The 17,935-nt window shown below is 44.3% G+C and overlaps 1 protein-coding gene across 3 annotated transcripts in view; it reads left to right on the top strand.

Annotated features, from left to right (window-relative positions):
* The window catches only part of LOC106816003 (rho GTPase-activating protein 190-like), a 71,905-nt gene that overhangs the window by 28,473 nt on the left and 25,497 nt on the right, over positions 1 to 17,935 (top strand). The window contains exons 1-3 of one of the 3 annotated variants that reach the window (XM_014820536.1): positions 13,014 to 13,097; positions 13,450 to 14,215; positions 16,772 to 17,444. In XM_014820536.1, coding sequence (XP_014676022.1) covers positions 13,810 to 14,215; positions 16,772 to 17,444 — 1,079 coding nt within the window. In that variant the 5' untranslated portion in view covers positions 13,014 to 13,097; positions 13,450 to 13,809. Of the gene's footprint in view, positions 1 to 13,013; positions 13,098 to 13,179; positions 13,232 to 13,449; positions 14,216 to 16,771; positions 17,445 to 17,935 lie in introns of those variants that run through there. The other 2 variants (XM_014820545.1, XM_014820553.1) reach the window with 2 other exon arrangements.

The raw sequence follows: 17,935 nt of genomic DNA, 5'->3' as shown, positions 1-17,935 counted from the left end.
CACTACGTCTAACGAAGTATGCAGCGCTGGGCGAGCTATGGATCGCGTGGCCGAAATGCTTAGACCGGGCACAGGCATACATAGCTGCCAGCGAACAGTCACAATTTTAGTGGGGGATCAGCAGAGGGCAGACATTTTGGGACGTGACGCAGTGTTCACGTGTTATACACATAATGTCTCTGTTGCGTAACCGGAGCTGTGTCAGCGCGAAATCACAGAAAGACTGAACGAAACATTTCTCGGCGGTTCGGCAGAACCTTTTTGCGCCAGTATATGAATATGGCTGGCAAGGACAAAGGCTATATAGACTGGACTCGCTTCCCACCTCCGATTACCCATCGAGTGACTAAGCTAAGCCGGAGGTGGAAGCAGAGTGCCAGTCTTATGGGCTATAGGGCGGTGCGCAGGCGGCGCCACTGCTTCCAACTCCGTACGACGCTCGCGCATTCGGAACGTTGGCTAAAACGTTGCACAGCGTTGCCGGCGCAAGATGAGCGTCACGAAGAGCGGCGCGGTAGGTGTTTTGCCTGATTCTGACCGTCCATTTTCCATTACTGGCAAGGTTCGCGAATGCGAGAAACTTTCGTCGTCTTTTGTGGTGATTTTGCATGACACAGCTCGGTTACGAACAGAAGATAAAAAAAATTCATTATGTTTTTATAACAAGTGACCACTGTTGTTGCAAGGAGATAACAAGATTGGAAAGCTGTGGATGTGTATTCGTCGCGTGAAACTGTCAAATAAAGCCGAGCGTCGAGCGAATTTTTGCTAGCAACGCTTTCCTACCTGTTATATATATCTAGTGTAAAGCGTGCAACAGTACGCACGCGAGAGCAATGGCAGCCGCAGCGTACGTTGGACGTAGGATTTCGAACGGAAATTACAGGAAACTCGGGCAATAATAGTCAAAGAGAGTAGGCCGTATGCTATAAGAAATATGAACGAAGTTGTAGTAAATAGATTTCAGTATTTAGTTAGGCATTATATTCTATTATATTTAGTAGGAGTACTAGTAAGCACTAACAGGAGTCGTCATTATAATATTAGTAACTTACTAGTACCGGGTAACACCAGTTTGTCATTATTAGGCTCCTTGTAGTAACTAGTAATAGTACTAGTAGTCCTGGTCTCTAGTAGTACTAGTAGTACTTACTAGTAATTATGTAACATGTATTGTAGTAATAAAGTATTCCGTAGGGTGTCCGATACAATTCGATGCTCGCATTGGGGGATCGTGTTAGATATCACTATATATATAGGTGGCCTGTAGATATCACGCCCAGTACGAGGCAGCCATTAGGTTTTATTGGGACCATGTTCTCTATCTTTTGGGCCGTCCTGAGTCGGAGCCGTCCGGGAATTTCAGCGGAAATTCTTAACGGAACACTTACAGTTCAATGGGCTTCCGACTGTTCACAGTTTAGGCTACTTCTGAAATCCATGTTTAAATCTTAGTTTCGATGAGGAGTGTAACTATGGACATGAGATTACAATAGGCAGCATAAGAGTGACAATGAAACTAACTGTAAACTGATTTATTAGCGAATAGTCGAAAACATGTTGTATTGTCCATATATATCGCATCCTCTAATCTCAGCCAGTCAACGCTCAACGCATGTAGCGCTTATATATTGTTTACAGATGTGAACAAAAAAGTCAAAGTCGGTTTTTTACAGCAAACCAAGCGCGCCGAGTCGCCAAGAAAAAGTTATAACGAGGCATTTCAAGCAAGTCTCAAAGGCTACATGGGTAGTGAAATCAGTTCGTCAATCAGGCAAGAATGCTCAACTCAAGCGAACAAATAACGGCTTTGGCGCAGTACGCAGACGACCCGTTGAAGTTAAATCCAGAGAGTGCAGGCGATGTTGTGAAAGCGTGCCGCAGGGCGCGTTGGCGCCGCTTCGGCGCTGGATATCGCGGCTGCAGAATCGTCTAGGGGGGTCCGGGTCGTGTTTTTTACCGTACCACTATGGCGTAAAATCGCCAGCACACCACACCATTAGACGGTATTTGGGGTACTTGTATATAAGATACCGAGTCGGTTTACAGTTAGTGTTAGGGGTTGGGTTTGGGATAGTGTGACTGTTTGTACTTGTGTGTGGCTGCAGCGCATGCGTAATGTAGGACGTTACGCATTAGTGGTACGGTAAAAATACACGTGCCGGTGGTCCTGGTTGAATGGGAATTCTTGACGATCGATTCCCGCGCTGTCAACCTGTTATTGTGGTGGAATTTAATCGGGGCCGAGGTAATTTAAACGTGGCGCAACGATTGAAACGGGGGGGGGGAGTTTTCCCAAACAGGGCGGGCGCGCCCGGTTTGCGCAACGTAGGGAGGAGCCTGGTGGCTGTATCGTACACAAATTACATACATACGAGTAGGGTTAGGGTTAGGGTTAGGGTGGTAAGGTAAACTACCAAATTATAATATGATTTATTAATTAATTTATATTATAATATATATACCTGAGGTTTAGTAATATTGTATATAGTACTAACTAGCAGGATGCCCGGCGTTGCCCGGGAAATAAAGCACTCAGTTGGTGACCACTTGGTTGAAAGAAAAATACCCCATAAAATCTTATCTATCCATCCATCTATCCTATCTATCCGTCCGTCCGTCCGTCCGTCCGTCCGTCTATCTATCTATTTATTTATCTATCTATTTATTTATCTATCTATTTATCTATTGATCTATTGATCTATCTATTGATCTATCTATCTATCTATTTATCTATTTATTTATCTAACTATTTATTTATCTATTTATTTATCTATTTATCTATCTATCTATCTATTTATCTATTTATTTATCTATCTATTTATTTATCTATTTATTTATCTATTTATCTATCTATCTATCTATTTATCTACTGTACCAAGTCAGTGCAAGCTGAATCCCTTATGGACAATGTTGCTGCAGCCGTTCATTTAACGTTTTTTTCGTTTTTTCCTCCTGCGGCCTCAGATGACCTTGGAGGTCAAATCCAATGTGCTAATGACATTCAGCATCAAAAGTTACCCCTACTGAACGTACTTGGACATTAATTTTCTAGAGTGCTCCATATTGATTTGCATCGAGAACAGACAAACAAACGGGCATACATTCACTAATATTATGTATTAGATAATGCATATGTTACGCAGCTTACGCTGGTCTCTCGGCAGGTAAGACGGCGTTGCATACCTTATATTTGTCATATATTTATATAATATATATTTTAGAGATATTTGTTTTGTCATTTTAATACGAATACCTAAAATTCAGTGCGTTGTAACAATTTTCATATAGAGCAGCGGACTAATACTGTGCCAGGATGGGTCATTTTAATTATCAAACCAGTTGATCAATTGACCCATTCAGTCATTGCAAAAGCAAATAATTTTACTTCCGTTTGCTATAGTTACTGCCCCACGTTTGACATAGTCAGATGCAGCTTGTAGAATCGCATGAGCGTGCGTCCGTCCGGCCGTGCGTCCGTCAACAGTTTGGCACAAATATAAACGGCTCGACGTACGGTCACGATATTCGGGACGTGGGGGGGGGTAATCCGAAAACGAGTTGGGATGTCGAAGCTGGGGGGTCAACGGTCAAGAGGTGTAATAAGAAGGGGAACAATTCCCTCCTAACGGCTCGACCATAGCTCGTGATAGTCGGGTGTATTATATAGGCATTCATGGTAGGAAAAGCCTCACTGTGCCGAAAATTGAGGTCACCGTCAAAGGTCAATGGGGGCACAGGGCAGATTTTATACCCATTTTTTGAGGACATGATCTGATGGAGGGGCGATTGAACAAAACTTTTTTGTTTCAGCATAACCTACGCATTTTTTATGTGCTTTATTGAATGGATCCATTGAAATGTAACTTTCCGCTGACATGCGAGAGAGTAAGTGTCAGATAACCTTTTGACTCGCTCAAGAGGAGGGTTTAACAGCATGGATTTGTTGACTTGATAACAAAGGCAACTGAACTGTTTTGCTATTTTTTGATGTGAGGCTACCAGTTGCACCGTTCCAATTGGCAAAGGCAAATGTTTGTTGAACAAGGTTTACGCTCCTTAATATATTATTTCTAAGCAGTCTGTATTAGCACCCTGAGTAAGCAGCCTCTGTTATTACACCTGTAATGACCTGAATGCTCACGGTGGGTAGGCAAAAACATGGGGGCAGCCCATTACGGCATAGCATGCGGTGAACTGGCACTATTTAATCAATAATTAATTGCCTGGCCCTGCAAATGCTAGATGTGTTAAGCTCACAGCTGAGCGAAATTCTCGGCGCTGCCTGATATACTTGGATTGCAGTCAACTCAATGGAGTGAGGTTATCACGCACGAAAGTGATGGACATCTTGATTATTGATGACACTTGCACGCGCCATCTCGGCGGAACTGGCTTTTTGCTATTAGAGGCCCCCCCGCGCACCCGCCCCCTCTCCCCACTCAAACCCAGGCCCCCACCACCACCACTGACGCTCGCGCCCATGATAAATTTAATTTAGGCGAATTCATTAAAGTTATACAGCTGTATCTTTATTACTGTACTACCGGTATAAGCAAATGCCTAGCTGTCATAGATTTTTGATCTGTATTAGTAGTATCCTAGATATATGCTCTGAGCGTGACGCGGTGATGGGAGGGTGCTCTCATCTCCGTTTTCCCAGTGAGTTTGCATCAGAACACCTGCCGTAAGGTGAGCGCTGTTCTGCTCTGGCGGCACTTGTTTGGTTTAGTGCATCGTTAAACGTACTTATACTGCTCTTGGTCAAGATGCATGAATGTTACTAATCGCTGCCAGGGTCTATGTCCCTCAATCGCACGTTACTCGTACTCTATGCGACGCGTACCTCGCGCTACTTCAAAGCCGAGGGACGTACCTTACGCCTACTCCACACGAAGTCACTTGAGCCCTACGCCTACCCCCATACACCCTAACCCTTAACCTACCCTAACCAATATCAGATAGTTACCAGGGTACGTTCCGGTATACGGACACGTACCAGGTTCGTTCGGTTGTAACGCGAATTTGCTGACTTTGCGAAATATCTGAGATAGGATGCGTAATGCGCATTGCGCACGTTCGCATGGCGTCCCGCCCTACAATCACAGCTCGTCTTTGGTGTTGCGAAATTTCTGACCTCAGCGAAATAATGATATAGGATGCGTATGCGCATGCGCACTGTTCGGCAATATATGCTCGCAAATTATGGCGATTTCCACTTCACGGGCTAGGGACACCAGCTGTGGAGAAGGCAGGAGGGGGAGAAGAGAGAAGCTTGCGTGGAGAGGAGGAGGGGAGAAGCTGGATGAGGAGGAAGGGGAAGGGAGAAGCTGGTGGAGAAGTAGAGGGGGAGAAGCTGGTGGAAAATGAGGAAGGGGAAAAGGAGAGAAGCTCGGTGGAGGAGGAAGGGAGAAGGTTAGAAGGTGTGGATGAGGAGGACGGGTGAGAACAGCCTGTGAGAAGGAGGAAGGGTGGAGAAGGAGGGGAAAGGAGCTGGGCGGGAGGAGAGGGGGAAGCCTGGTGGAGAAGGAAAGGGAGGGGGGAGAAACTGTTGGAGAATGAGGAAGGGGAGAAGGCGCTGTAGAAAAGGAGGAAGGGGAGAAGGGAGATATGTGGTGGAGTTGGGGGGAGAAGCCGGTTGAGAAGGAGGAGGGGGAGCAAGCCTGTGGAGCGAAGGAAAGCGAGGAAGGGAGCTGGTGGCAAGGAGGAGGGCGAGAAGGAGAAGCTGTGTGGGAGAAAGGAAGGCGAGGGAGAAGGCTGTGAGAAGGAGGAGGGGGAGAAGTGCGGGAGAAGGAGGAAGGGGAGAAAGAGGAGGGGGAGAAGCTGGTGGAGGAGAAGGGGAGAAGGGAGAAGGTGTGAGGAAGGAGGAGGGGAGAAGCTGGTGGAGAAGGCAGTGAAGGGAGCTGGTGGAGAAGAGAGGAAGGGGAGAAGGGCAGCGGTGGAGGAGGAGGGGGAGAAGGGAGAAGCTTGGTGGAAAGAGGAGGGGGAGAAGGAGGAGGGGAGAAGGGAGAACTGGTGGAGGGGAGGGAGAAGCTGGTAGGAGAAGGAGGAAGTGGCAGAAGGGAGATAGAGGTAAGGTGGTGAGGAGGAGGAGGTGGAGAAGCTTGGCTGGAGAAGGAGGAGGGGAGAGGGAACTGCTGGAAGGAGGCAGGGGCGAGACAGCTGGTGAGAAGGAGGAGGGAGGAAAGGGAGAAGCTGGCTGGAGATAGGAGGAGGGCGAGAAGCTGGTGGAGAAGGCAGGAAAGGGCAGACAGGGAGAAAAGCTGGTGGGAGAAAGGGGGAAGGAGCAAGGTCGTGGAGGAAGGAGGAGTGGGAGAAGATGGTTGGAGAAGGAGGTGGAAGGCAGGAGGGGGAGAAGGGAGAAGCTAAGTGGAGAAGGAGGCGAGAGGAGAAGCTGGTGCAGACAGGAGGAGGGGAGAAACTGTTGAGCAAGGAGAAGCTGGGTGATGAGGAAGGGGAGAAGGGGGAAGGTGGGTGGAGGAGGAGGAGGGGGGAAGAAGCTGGTGGGAGAAGGAGGAGGGAGAAGCGATGCGTGAGAGGAGAGGGGGCTGGTGAGAGAAGGATGGAGGGAGAAGGGAGAAGCTGGTGGAGAGGAGAAAGGGGAGTAAGGGAGAGCTCGGAAAGGAATGGGAGAGAGGCGTGAAGGAGAATTTAATGACGTTTTTCTTTTTGATTTCTTATTATTATTTTATTGTTGGGGATTGGGATGGGATGGCATGCGATGTTGACTGGGTATGGGATAGGATGGGATGGCATGGCATGGCGCTGCGGATGCGATGAGATGGCATGCGATGGGAGTGGGATGCGGATGGGGCCGGGATGCGGTGCGAGGGGATGGCATGGATGGATGCCTGGATAGATTAGATTAGTTATTTTTGCGGGTATTTTCTCCTTTCAACCAGCGGTTCACGCAACTGAGTAAGCCACTGATATTGAGTGATTTCCCGCGGCAACACGGGTATCCCGCTAGTGCCATAATAAATCGGTAATAATCGGCTATCGGTGTTGTCGGTATCGCACATAGGCAATATACGCACGCGCTTATGGGCAGTAAGAGAAGTGTACAATTAAACTACGATAATATTATTACTCGGCGGCGAACGTTTGAGTTACATTTCTAGAAAATCTAGATACATATAAACACGTTGTTATCTAATGATCTCCTGTGATTTCTGAGAGTGTATTGAAGGCGCGAGTGGTTTAATTAATTAGGCAAGTATCTACGCGCGGTTCGCACATAAGGCTAATTACGCACGGCTATGGGCTGTAAGAAAGTGTACAATTAAACTATCATAATATTTTATGGCGCGAAGAAGCGGATTTGAGTTTAGCATTTCTAGAAATCTAGATACATTAAAACACATGTCTTATCTATGATCTCTGATGATCTTGCAGTTTATTGCAGCGCGAGTGTTTTATTAATTATAGCAAGTATCTACGCGCGGTATCGCACAGGCTAATATACGACGCTATGGGCGTTAAGTAATGTGTATAATTAAACGTATCATATGGCGCGCGAACGATTTGAGTAACATTTCTTAGAAATCTAGATATCACATAGACAGGCGATGTCTATACCTATAATCTCTGTGAATTTTGAAGTTTATTGAAGCACGATTAGTGCTAATTAATTACTACGGGAGCCTTGTACAGCGTATCCATTACAGCGCTGTACTTGAGCGCGGGCAGCGGGTGTGGATTCATTTGAAAACCATATTGCGTCAAATCCTGTTGGTCCGCAACTCTTCTGTTACTATAAGGAACCTAGACCACAGCCTATGCGTAACACAAAGACGAGCTTGTCATCGGTCCGGGTCGGCACGCATGCGCATGACGGCGCTCCTATCGTCAGCTATTTCGGCGACCGTCAGATTATTTCGCGGCAGCACCGGCATACCCAGGGAGACATAGACCTATGCAGCTGTACTACACACGTTACCACATTTTTAGAGCTCATCTGGGCCCATAACGATGGCTGATCAATCAGTGGCAGCTTGTAAGAATTGCATGATTGTACGTGCGTCCGTGGCTCCGTGCGTCCGTTGTCCCGTGCCGTCGCTTGCGTCCGTCAACAGTTGGGCACAAATCTTAGAACGCTGGACGTACCGCGTCACGCATATGGGTGGCTGGGGGGGTAGATCCAAAACGAGTTTGAGATGTTCGAAGCTGGGGTCAAAGGTCAAAGGTCAAGAGTGTAAAAGAAGGGGGGACATTCCGCTCCCTTAATTAAGGTATATAGGGAGGAAATGCAGAATTGCGGCCACAAGAATCTAAACGGCCTCGACCTAGGCTCGTGATAGTGTCGATGTATAGCATCATGGTAGGAAAAGCCATCACTGTGCCCGAAATTGGAGGTCACAGAGGTCAAAGGTCAATGGGGACAGGGCAGATTTTAGACATTTTCTGCAGGACATGGTCTGACGGAGCGATTGAAAAACTTTTTTGTTTCAGCGGTGACCTCATATTTATGGCTTTATTGAAAGACAACTGAAATGTACTTTCCGCTGACATGGCGAAGAGTAAGTGTCGGATAACCTTTTGACCCTCAAGAGGAGGGTTAAACATGGATTTGTTGACTGTTAACAAAGGACTGAACTGCTTTTGCTATTAGAGCCCCCTCTCACCCCTCCCCCCGCCTTTCCCCACCCTCCCCCACCCTCCCCCTCTCCCCACCTCGGCCGCACCACCACCACTACGCTCGCGCTCGACGCATATCCTTGATAACATGTTAATATAGCGAAGTCATTAAAGTTACACAGCTGTATCTTTACTACTGTACTACCAGTAGGTATAGCCTATCATAGATTTTAGATCTGTATTAGTAGTATCCTAGATATATGCTCTGAGCGCGAACGCGGTGGCAGGAGGGCGGACTTGATTCGGTTGCCAGTGAGTTTATCAGAAGAATACCTGGCTACAGTACACGTCAGTTGAGCGCTGTCGCTCTGCGGCACTTGTTTTTAATTCTGATGTAATTGCTATACCACTATCGTTGTTTCAATAACACAGTACTATACGTGTGGCAACAGCGTGGTTGTTTTCATTAGCCTTTTGTTCCTGTAATTAATGATAATAAATCCGTATGTATGGTAGCACACTTACGTCTAACTAATATATATAAAACTCAATTATATATCAATATCAATTCAATATTTCCGTAAGCTGATCAATACGAAATTGTTTCTTTTTATTTTTTACATTGCTCTAGAGTCTAGATATTCATATAATTTCTTTGACTATACTAAGCACACATACTAACTACCACACTAACACACACTAACACATACTATACTAAACAGCATGGGTGGTCCGGGGGACTCAGAATAATACTACACAATTTGTAACTATAGTCTTAATTTTTTCCTGTACGGTGCAAAAGTTGCCACGGATGACATATACTAGAGTATTTTAAAATAGAAAACGTATAGTGTATTCGTAATTCATCGTGTTGCAACCAGAGATTTCAGTAAGAAAATCTGTCGGGTGGTACTATGACAGTCCTGATACCACCCCATCCCTTTCTGCTGCGTTCATCGGATCTCCTTCCAGGATTCCTTTAATCTGTCTATGGCACCTGTTTTATGTGTTGCATTTATCCAACCATAAGAGAATTCGTTTACATGTCTAGGTGATTATGAAACATTGCACCAAAACCGGCACTTGCTCTGCAATTTACTGCTGTGGGTTGTGAGTTAATGAGCGATAAAACTCTTCTAAATTGAATATAAATGAAATGTGCTGGTATAAATGTTATTATATAGCCTATGCTAATGATATGCGAGTGTCACGTGCAATGGAAGATCGTCTAGAATTATGCATACCAGCATTACAGGCAGCCTGACCATTTATTGATCCGTGACATTGTTAGTATATCACAGCAGTGTAACATTGATCACGGCTGGCATATTGGCAGGGAAGTGTACGAGGTTGATGATGTTTTACAGGACAGCTGCTCATGGCTACTGAGTTATGCATCATAAAAACGGGTAGCACTGGTCGTGTGCTAGTATTCTGTAAATTTCATGAATTATGTAGTGTCGTATACGAATGGAGGTTATGTGAAACGCCAACGGAGGGTAGGCGCTAGTGTAGATTTAGCAGGCCATGCTACTGTCATGTACAGTACGTTTAGACTACATGCATAACACGGACTTGTAACTTCGTAATTCCGAGTAATTAAGCAGTGTGAACGTTAAGGTGGCTATCATTTCAATAACCCCATAATTAGCACTTATTTTTGGTAATTCTCTGAAAAAGAACAAATTTTCTACCAATTTTTTGAGAATTACAAGTGTATTCGCTGGATGTTGCATAATCTCTGATTAAAATATCTTATGCAACATGGATTATTATATGATATGAATACTTTTAATTCCTAATTTAACAACATATGAAATGTACATACTTAATTACTACGAGTATATATATATACAGGTAGCGCTGACAAGTGACCCTTGGTGTCTAAGTACGTCGCACGAAAGCTTTCACAAATGACTAAAACGCTTCAAACGTGAATGATGTACATACCTGTGTTTGGACAAGGAAGAATTGAAGTGATCCGGCACGTGATTTTGACACGTACACTTTATTCTCTAACACAGTGGGTTCTTATAACCTGGGGTCCATGGAGCCCTTTGGGGTACGCGGATGGGTTTCAGGGGGTCAATGAACCAGGCGCGTACAAAATTTGTGTTATGTGCTTATGTGCATTTTTTAGGGAGAGGGGTCCGTAGCTTTCACCTGATTCTCAAAGGGGTCTATGACTCAAAAAGGGTTAAGAACCACTGCTCTATGCTGTATGCTATTGCTATATGCATGTTTGTAATGAGTAAGCAATGTAGGTGAAAGGTCCAGACAGGACATGCATAGTCATGTATAGCAGGCAGTGTTCGTGACAACAAAAAGTGGGCAATCAAGACGATTGGAGCTGCAGTAGCATTGGGTGGGGGGGGGCAGTTATAACGTCGGAGAAGGGATGAGGTCAGGATGAAGCAGTCTGAATGGATTATGAAGAGTGAGACAAATGACGTTGCAGTGTTACCAAAAACGGCATGTCATGTCAATAGCATCTAGAGCAGTGTTTCTTAACCTCTTTAGAGGCGCCGAACCCTAACAAACCCACTGCTCACTCGCCGAACCCCTCAAATTTGACAAAAACAAATCAAGTTTAATCAATTTTAATTAATCCAAGAAATTAAAACATTGCATCAACATTCAAGACTATATTTGGAAAGCATGCAAAGAATGAACAAAAAATAAAAATTCTAGCAAATTCTAGCAAAATTTTAATGCGTTTCGGAGGACCTCCGCCGAACCCCTGAGACTGGCTCACCGAACCCCTGGGGTTCGGTCGAACCCAAGTGAAGAGCCACTGATCTGGAGTTAATCTGTAGATGAGATGCGCCTTCTCAACACCGCATTCATCGGACCCCTTGGAGAATACCGGAATCATCACCTGGATACATTCTACATAAATTATATGAATTAAATTACAAGCTCATCAATTGTGCAATCCGTAAACGGTTAACGAAGTCTTACACCCGTTTTACTATCAGTATGTATGTGTTAAACAGTCTGCACTCTACTGCAGCTGCAACCAGAAACGAGTGCTGCATTGTATACTGAACTACTATATACTGAATAGTCAATATACTTCAATAATGAAGTTATGTTCATGCCAAAGGCGCCTGTATGGACTTTTTGAATTTTGGTATATTACATCATAAGAGCCCAATTTTGTAAATGCATTACTCCGTTGACAATAATTGCAGGGGCGTGGTTAGCGGGCGGGGGCAAAAGGGGAGCAATTGCACCCAGGCCAATCTAGACACTATTATGGTTTGTACTATTATATGGTCAGTGGCGAACTGCCTATCTCTCTCTCTCTCTCTCTCTCTCTCTCTCTCTCTCTCTCTCTCTCTCTCTTACTCGTCTCTTCCTCTGCGTCCTCTCTCTGCTCGTTCTCGGATCTCTTTCTCTCGTCTCTTTCTCTTTCTCCATCTTCTCCTCCATTTTCTCGCTCATCCCCTTTTTTTACTCTCTCTCTCTCTCCACCACGCCTCTCTCTCGATCTCTTTCCGTCGTCCTCTCGTCTCCTCTCTGTCTCTCTCTCTCTCTCCATTCTGACTCTCCTCTCGTACTCTCGCGTCTTCCTCCCTCTCTCTCTATATATAAGTACATATATATATAGACTATAGTATATTATATATATAACTATGATATATAATATATCAAGTAGTATCATATTATGAATATATACATATCAAGAGTACATATGACAATTTGTCATTATTAACCCATGATATGTATGTATATATATATATATATACATTGTATCTACCAGAGATTGTCTAAATGTTATACAATGTGTGTAGTAATAAGCGCCTTTAAATTCGGTGGAATGCTATCGTTTTCACGCGCGGTGGTCATGCACAGGCGGCTTGGAGCGTTTCAATCAAATATAATGCTAAATAAATACGAAATCTATTTACTACCAAAGTCTTAATGTTTCTATACTCTCGTTAACCTATTATTGCCGACAATTTCCTGTAAATGCCGTCCAAATGCTCATCTACAACAAATGGCACTGGCTGCTGCCAAGCGCCATTGCTGCCGCTGCACACTGACACTTAAATATATTAAATTATAATATATATATATATTATATTATTATAATATATTATATATGTCAGTGACTCAGTGTGCAGCGGCAGCAATAGCGCTTGACGGTAGCCAGTGTTTGTTGTAGATGAGCATTTGGACGGCATTTACAGGAAATTGGCGGCAATAATAGAGTATAGAAAATAGATTTGGTAGTAAATAGATTTCGTATTTATTTAGCATTATAATTTATTGAAACGTTCCAAGTGCCTGTGGTATCACCCCATGTAACCGCTGCTACGTGAAATATACAGTCGGTCAAATATAGCGCTTGGTCGACCTCCCGCCGTGGCCGTTGCTTGTTGGCTGCCGCCACTTGCCGCGTGCTGCCGCATTCTGCTGCTAGATGTCAGCGCAGAGGTGGGGTACTGAAACTAGCCGCATATTCCGCAATGCACTATATATTTTCCACTGAATTCACAATGGTGGTCGTTCGTGTATGTGTGCAAATCTTTTTGACTTATTTTTCGATAGAAATGCGCATATATCTTAACTCCGTGCGTCAGAACTATTGCAGGCGTAACTGAAAAGTGTTATAGTAATAACTCAAGTGTGTGAAATTAGAGTCACTGTAAGTGAGACAGAGAATGTAGGAGTGTTCTACAGTACAGGCTGCCGCCGCCTAGTACTACTAGTAGTACTAGTAGTACTAGTAGTAGTAGTACCACTACTAGTACTACTACTAGTAGTATAGACCGATGACAGGGCGAGTACAGTAGTCTGGAATAACTGGCCTAATCGTGTCTGTACGCAGGTGATATTTATATTTCTTTTGTTTTCCCGTTTCAGCAACCGCAATGGAGGGCCGAAATACAGAGTGCAGAATAGTAGGCATTGGATCCCTACCGGCTGTGTGCAAATACGATTACATTGGAATAAAGCATTTCAACAAGAGAGAAATTACAGCGAGAAAGTGTGATCCATGCCTGTAGTGCAATGATTTTTCCGCACTGCAGTTTAGGATTTTTGAATTGTACACTAAGCTGTTGTGTCGGCGGGGAAAGAAAAAGAAAATGTGAGGTTACCTGTAACTCGCACAGCACTGCACACCCGTTGCTCAAGCAGCTGCACTATCCATGTGAAGTGCAAATGCACTTCACGATGGATGTATGAGCTGCAAGACTGCACTCTATACAGACATACCTAGTCATGGCGAAGAAGGTTGAGTCGCGAATCTTCAACATCGCCGTTGTAGGTTTGTCCGGCACAGAGCGAGAGAAAGGAGCAACGGGTGTCGGCAAGTCGCACCTATGCAACCGCTTCACACGCCCCCTGGCTGACGAGTACTACCAGGATCACATCTCTGTCCTAAGTCAGACAGACTTTAGCGGCAGAGTGGTCAACAATGACCACTTTCTCTACTGGGGAGAGGTCATGAAGACGACCGACGAAGGCGTGGATCTGACGTTTAATGTCATTGAGCAGACAGAGTTCATTGACGACGCATCGTTCCAGCCGTTCAAAGGCGGAAAGACGGAACCGTACGTCAAGCGCTGTAGCGCAACGAAGATACAGTCGGCAGAGAAGCTGATGTACATATGCAAGAATCAACTTGGTATTGTATATATATATAGTTTTCATTCTTGCATTTCGGAAATTTGAGTGCTTCTGAGAAAAATTGTCTTACAGATTCACTTATTTCTTTCTTTTATAAGATTTTAATAAACGCTTTGGCTATATGCCCGGCAGCCGGGCACGGTCTTCGATTTCCTAAATGCCCGGCAGTTCCTAACCCTAACCCTAACCCTTGTTTACTTGAGATAACGCTGAAAATTAAAAACTGCCGGGCATTTAGGAAATCGAAGACCGTGCCTGGCAGCCAGATATATGCCGGCTGCCGGGCATATATAGCCACTCTGTTTAATAAAATACTAACATAAGTGCATCTGAGTGGAAATAGTGGCACAATCTGTTAATGTTAGAATTCCTCCAATGCTAATTCCAAAGTTGAAAAAATTATTTAAATGTGACAGGCTCAGCTAGTTGACAGCTTCATGTCCGTATGTGTAGTACTTGAAACCAAACTCGACTTATTAACTTATTTTCGTGCTTTTATAGATAAAATAATTGTGAATGGTTTTAGAATTGATAGTAACAAAAAGCTCACACATATATATATACTGCCCCAGTGAGTTGTGATAGTAAATTTAATGATAAAATAAATGAATGTTTTACTTGTCAGATATCTGTAATACTAGCCCCACTAGGTTGTTAGGCCAACATCAAACATCTTTTGATACATCATGACCATGTCTGGAAGCTACTGTGATACTAGGGGTATTTTGTAACGTAACTTGAGACGAATAATTTCTTAGACATAAGCACTGGAATGTGTGCAGCGTGCATAAACTGTATTCTTACATTGTTAGAGTCTCTCACGATTTGACTTGGCATGACAGGCTTAGTCCTTGTTTTGTTATCATTTCTGTGTCATTCATTTACTTATATAATATCAAGCTTACTATCTACTGTGATGCGGGTTGAACTTCGACCGTGTTTGCTTAAAGATCAGTGAGGTTATAATTTAGGCGTGGTGTACGGAATAGCCATGTTAGCCCTTTGGCTCCAGTCTCATCTGTAGTATTTAGGGCCATTCAATTTCAACGGTACTCGTCATGCAGTGTGCATATACATTGGTTGACTAGAGTGTAAAGTCCGTAACAGCAGTTATGGATTAGGGTTCTAGGGTTCTGCTCATTTGAATTGTGCTGGTGTAAAAGTTTCTGTGCCCCATAATTCTATGCACGTCTGTGTGTACATGCGACAGTATCGCAGAACATCATTCTAAGCCGGTCCATGTGTATGCTACAGTAGAGAATGTACATCATTCTTTAAGCCGGTCCATGTGTATGCTACAGTAGTGCATGTACATCATTCTGAGCCTGTCCCTGTGTACTATGCTACAGTAGTGCATGTACATCATTCTAAGCTGGTCCACATGTACTATGCTACAGTAGTGCATGCACATCATTCTGAGCCTGTCCCTGTGTACTATGCTACAGTAGTGCATGTACATCATTCTGAGCCAGTCCCTGTGTACTATTTATTCTACAGTAGTGCATGTACATCATTCTAAGCCGGTCCACATGTACTATGCTACAGTAGTGCTTGCACATCATTCTGAGCCTGTCCCTGTGTACTATGCTACAGTAGTGCATGTACATCATTCTGAGCCTGTCCCTGTGTACTATGCTACAGTAGTGCATGTACGTCATTCTAAGCCTGTCCCTGTGTACTATGCTACAGTAGTGAATGTACATCATTCTGAGCCAGTCCCTGTGTACTATGCTACAGTAGTGCATGTATATCATTCTGAGCCGGCCCATATGTACGCTACAGTAGTGCATGTACATCATTCTAAGCCTGTCCCTGTGTACTATGCTACAGTAGTGCATGTACGTCATTTTAAGCCGGTCCACATGTACTATGCTACAGTAGTGTGCGACTGCGCATACATCATTCTAAGCCGGTCCACATGTATGCTACAGTAGTGAGCCTACATCATTCTAAGCTGGTCCACGTGTATGGTAAAGTATCGCATGTACATCAATCTAAGCTGTTCCATGTGTATGCTACTGTAGAGAATGTACATCATTCTGAGCCGGTCCAGGTGTATGGTAAAGTATCGCATGTACATCAATCTAAGCTGTTCCATGTGTATGCTACAGTAGTGAATGTACATCATTCTGAGCCGGTCCATGTGTATGCTACTGTAGAGAATGTACATCAATCTGAGCCGGCCCATGTGTATGCTACAGTAGTGAATGTACATCATTCTAAGCCGGTCCACGTGTATGCTACAGTAGTGCATGTACATCATTCTGAGCCGGCCCACGTGTATGCTACAGTAGAGAATGTACATCATTCTGAACCCGTACAACTGTACGCTACAGTAGTGAATGTACATCATTCTTAACCCGCCCATGTGTATGCTACAGTAGAGAATGTACATCATTCTGAACCCGTACAACTGTACGCTACAGTAGTGAATGTACATCATTCTGAACCCGCCCATGTGTATGCTACAGTATGTACATCATTCTGAGCCAGTCCGTGTGTATGCTGCAGTAGTGCGTGTACATCATTCTAAGCTCGTGTGTGTATGTTACAGGAATTGAGCACGAGTATGAGCAGAAGTTGCTGCCGGATGGGAAGCTCAACATCGACGGCTTCGTCGTCGTGTTCGACGTCAGCCAAGTGCCAAACCGGCCCGTGGAGCGGCAGGTGGAGTTCCTCGCTCTCCTGCTCAACAACGTCACGAGGACGAAGAAGCCGTGCGTGCTCGTGACGACGAAGAACGACGAGGCCGTCGAGTACTACATGCGCGAGGCTGAGAAGCTCGTCAATCGGAAAGACTACCGAGGCGCGATCCAGGTCGTCGAGACGTCGGCCGTCGAGAACGTCAACGTTGAGCTGGCCTTCATCCTGCTCGTGCAGATGGTGGATAAGTCGAAGGGGCGGACTAAGAACGTGCCGTACCACGACGCGGCGCTGCGCTGGAAGGAGGTGCTGGAGGTGGCGACGAACGCGTACCACAGGCTGTTGGTGGCGCAGGTGTACGACTACAAGAACACGTGGAATGCCGCGAGCAAGGCGTTCGCGCAGAACTCAGACTTTGGCCATTACGTGGACCTGATGGGGCGAGACAGTGCGCTGAAGCTCTTCCGACGTCACATAGCGAAACTACGGGAACAGCATATACATTTAAAAAAGCAGAGTTTTATCAGAGACTTACCAAATGTTTTGCAAGAACTTTTATCTGATCTCGAGTCATTAGGAGACAGGTAGGCATATATTATTATTATTATTATTATTATTATTATTATTGCATCTTTATTGCATATAAATATAATTAAAATACAACTACGTGTAATTAATATAGACTAGTCTTTTTCCTATAGAAGGAATCTGATCAATGTCATAATGCAAAGCAATACTGAAATGCGTGGAACAGTATAGAACAAATTACTGCACTGCTATGATATTCTGCTTTACCTACTAGCAAAAGTATATATATCTCAATGACAATTTACATCTCCCAGATTATTAAAATGGTCCTAGTGTAAAATTTTCTGTTCGATAAAACTTTACTGTCATTCATATTCTTGGTGTCTGTTTTCAATTTAACCTTGGTGACTTTAATTAATAGTATGCACTTATCTTTGTTGAATATCATTTAGATGTTGAGAGGAAAAATTTCTGTTTCATTTCTTTTGTTCTGTCGACATGTTGTTATGGTATAATATAGCAATGCATTGTATGGCAGCTTGGCCAC

This window comes from Priapulus caudatus, unplaced genomic scaffold (assembly GCF_000485595.1).
Source record: "Priapulus caudatus unplaced genomic scaffold, Priapulus_caudatus-5.0.1 Scaffold30, whole genome shotgun sequence".
Taxonomy (NCBI): Eukaryota; Metazoa; Priapulida; class Priapulimorpha; order Priapulimorphida; family Priapulidae; genus Priapulus; species Priapulus caudatus.
The sequence above is the reverse complement of the archived record's forward strand: the minus strand, read 5'-3'. Positions and strand labels throughout refer to the sequence as shown.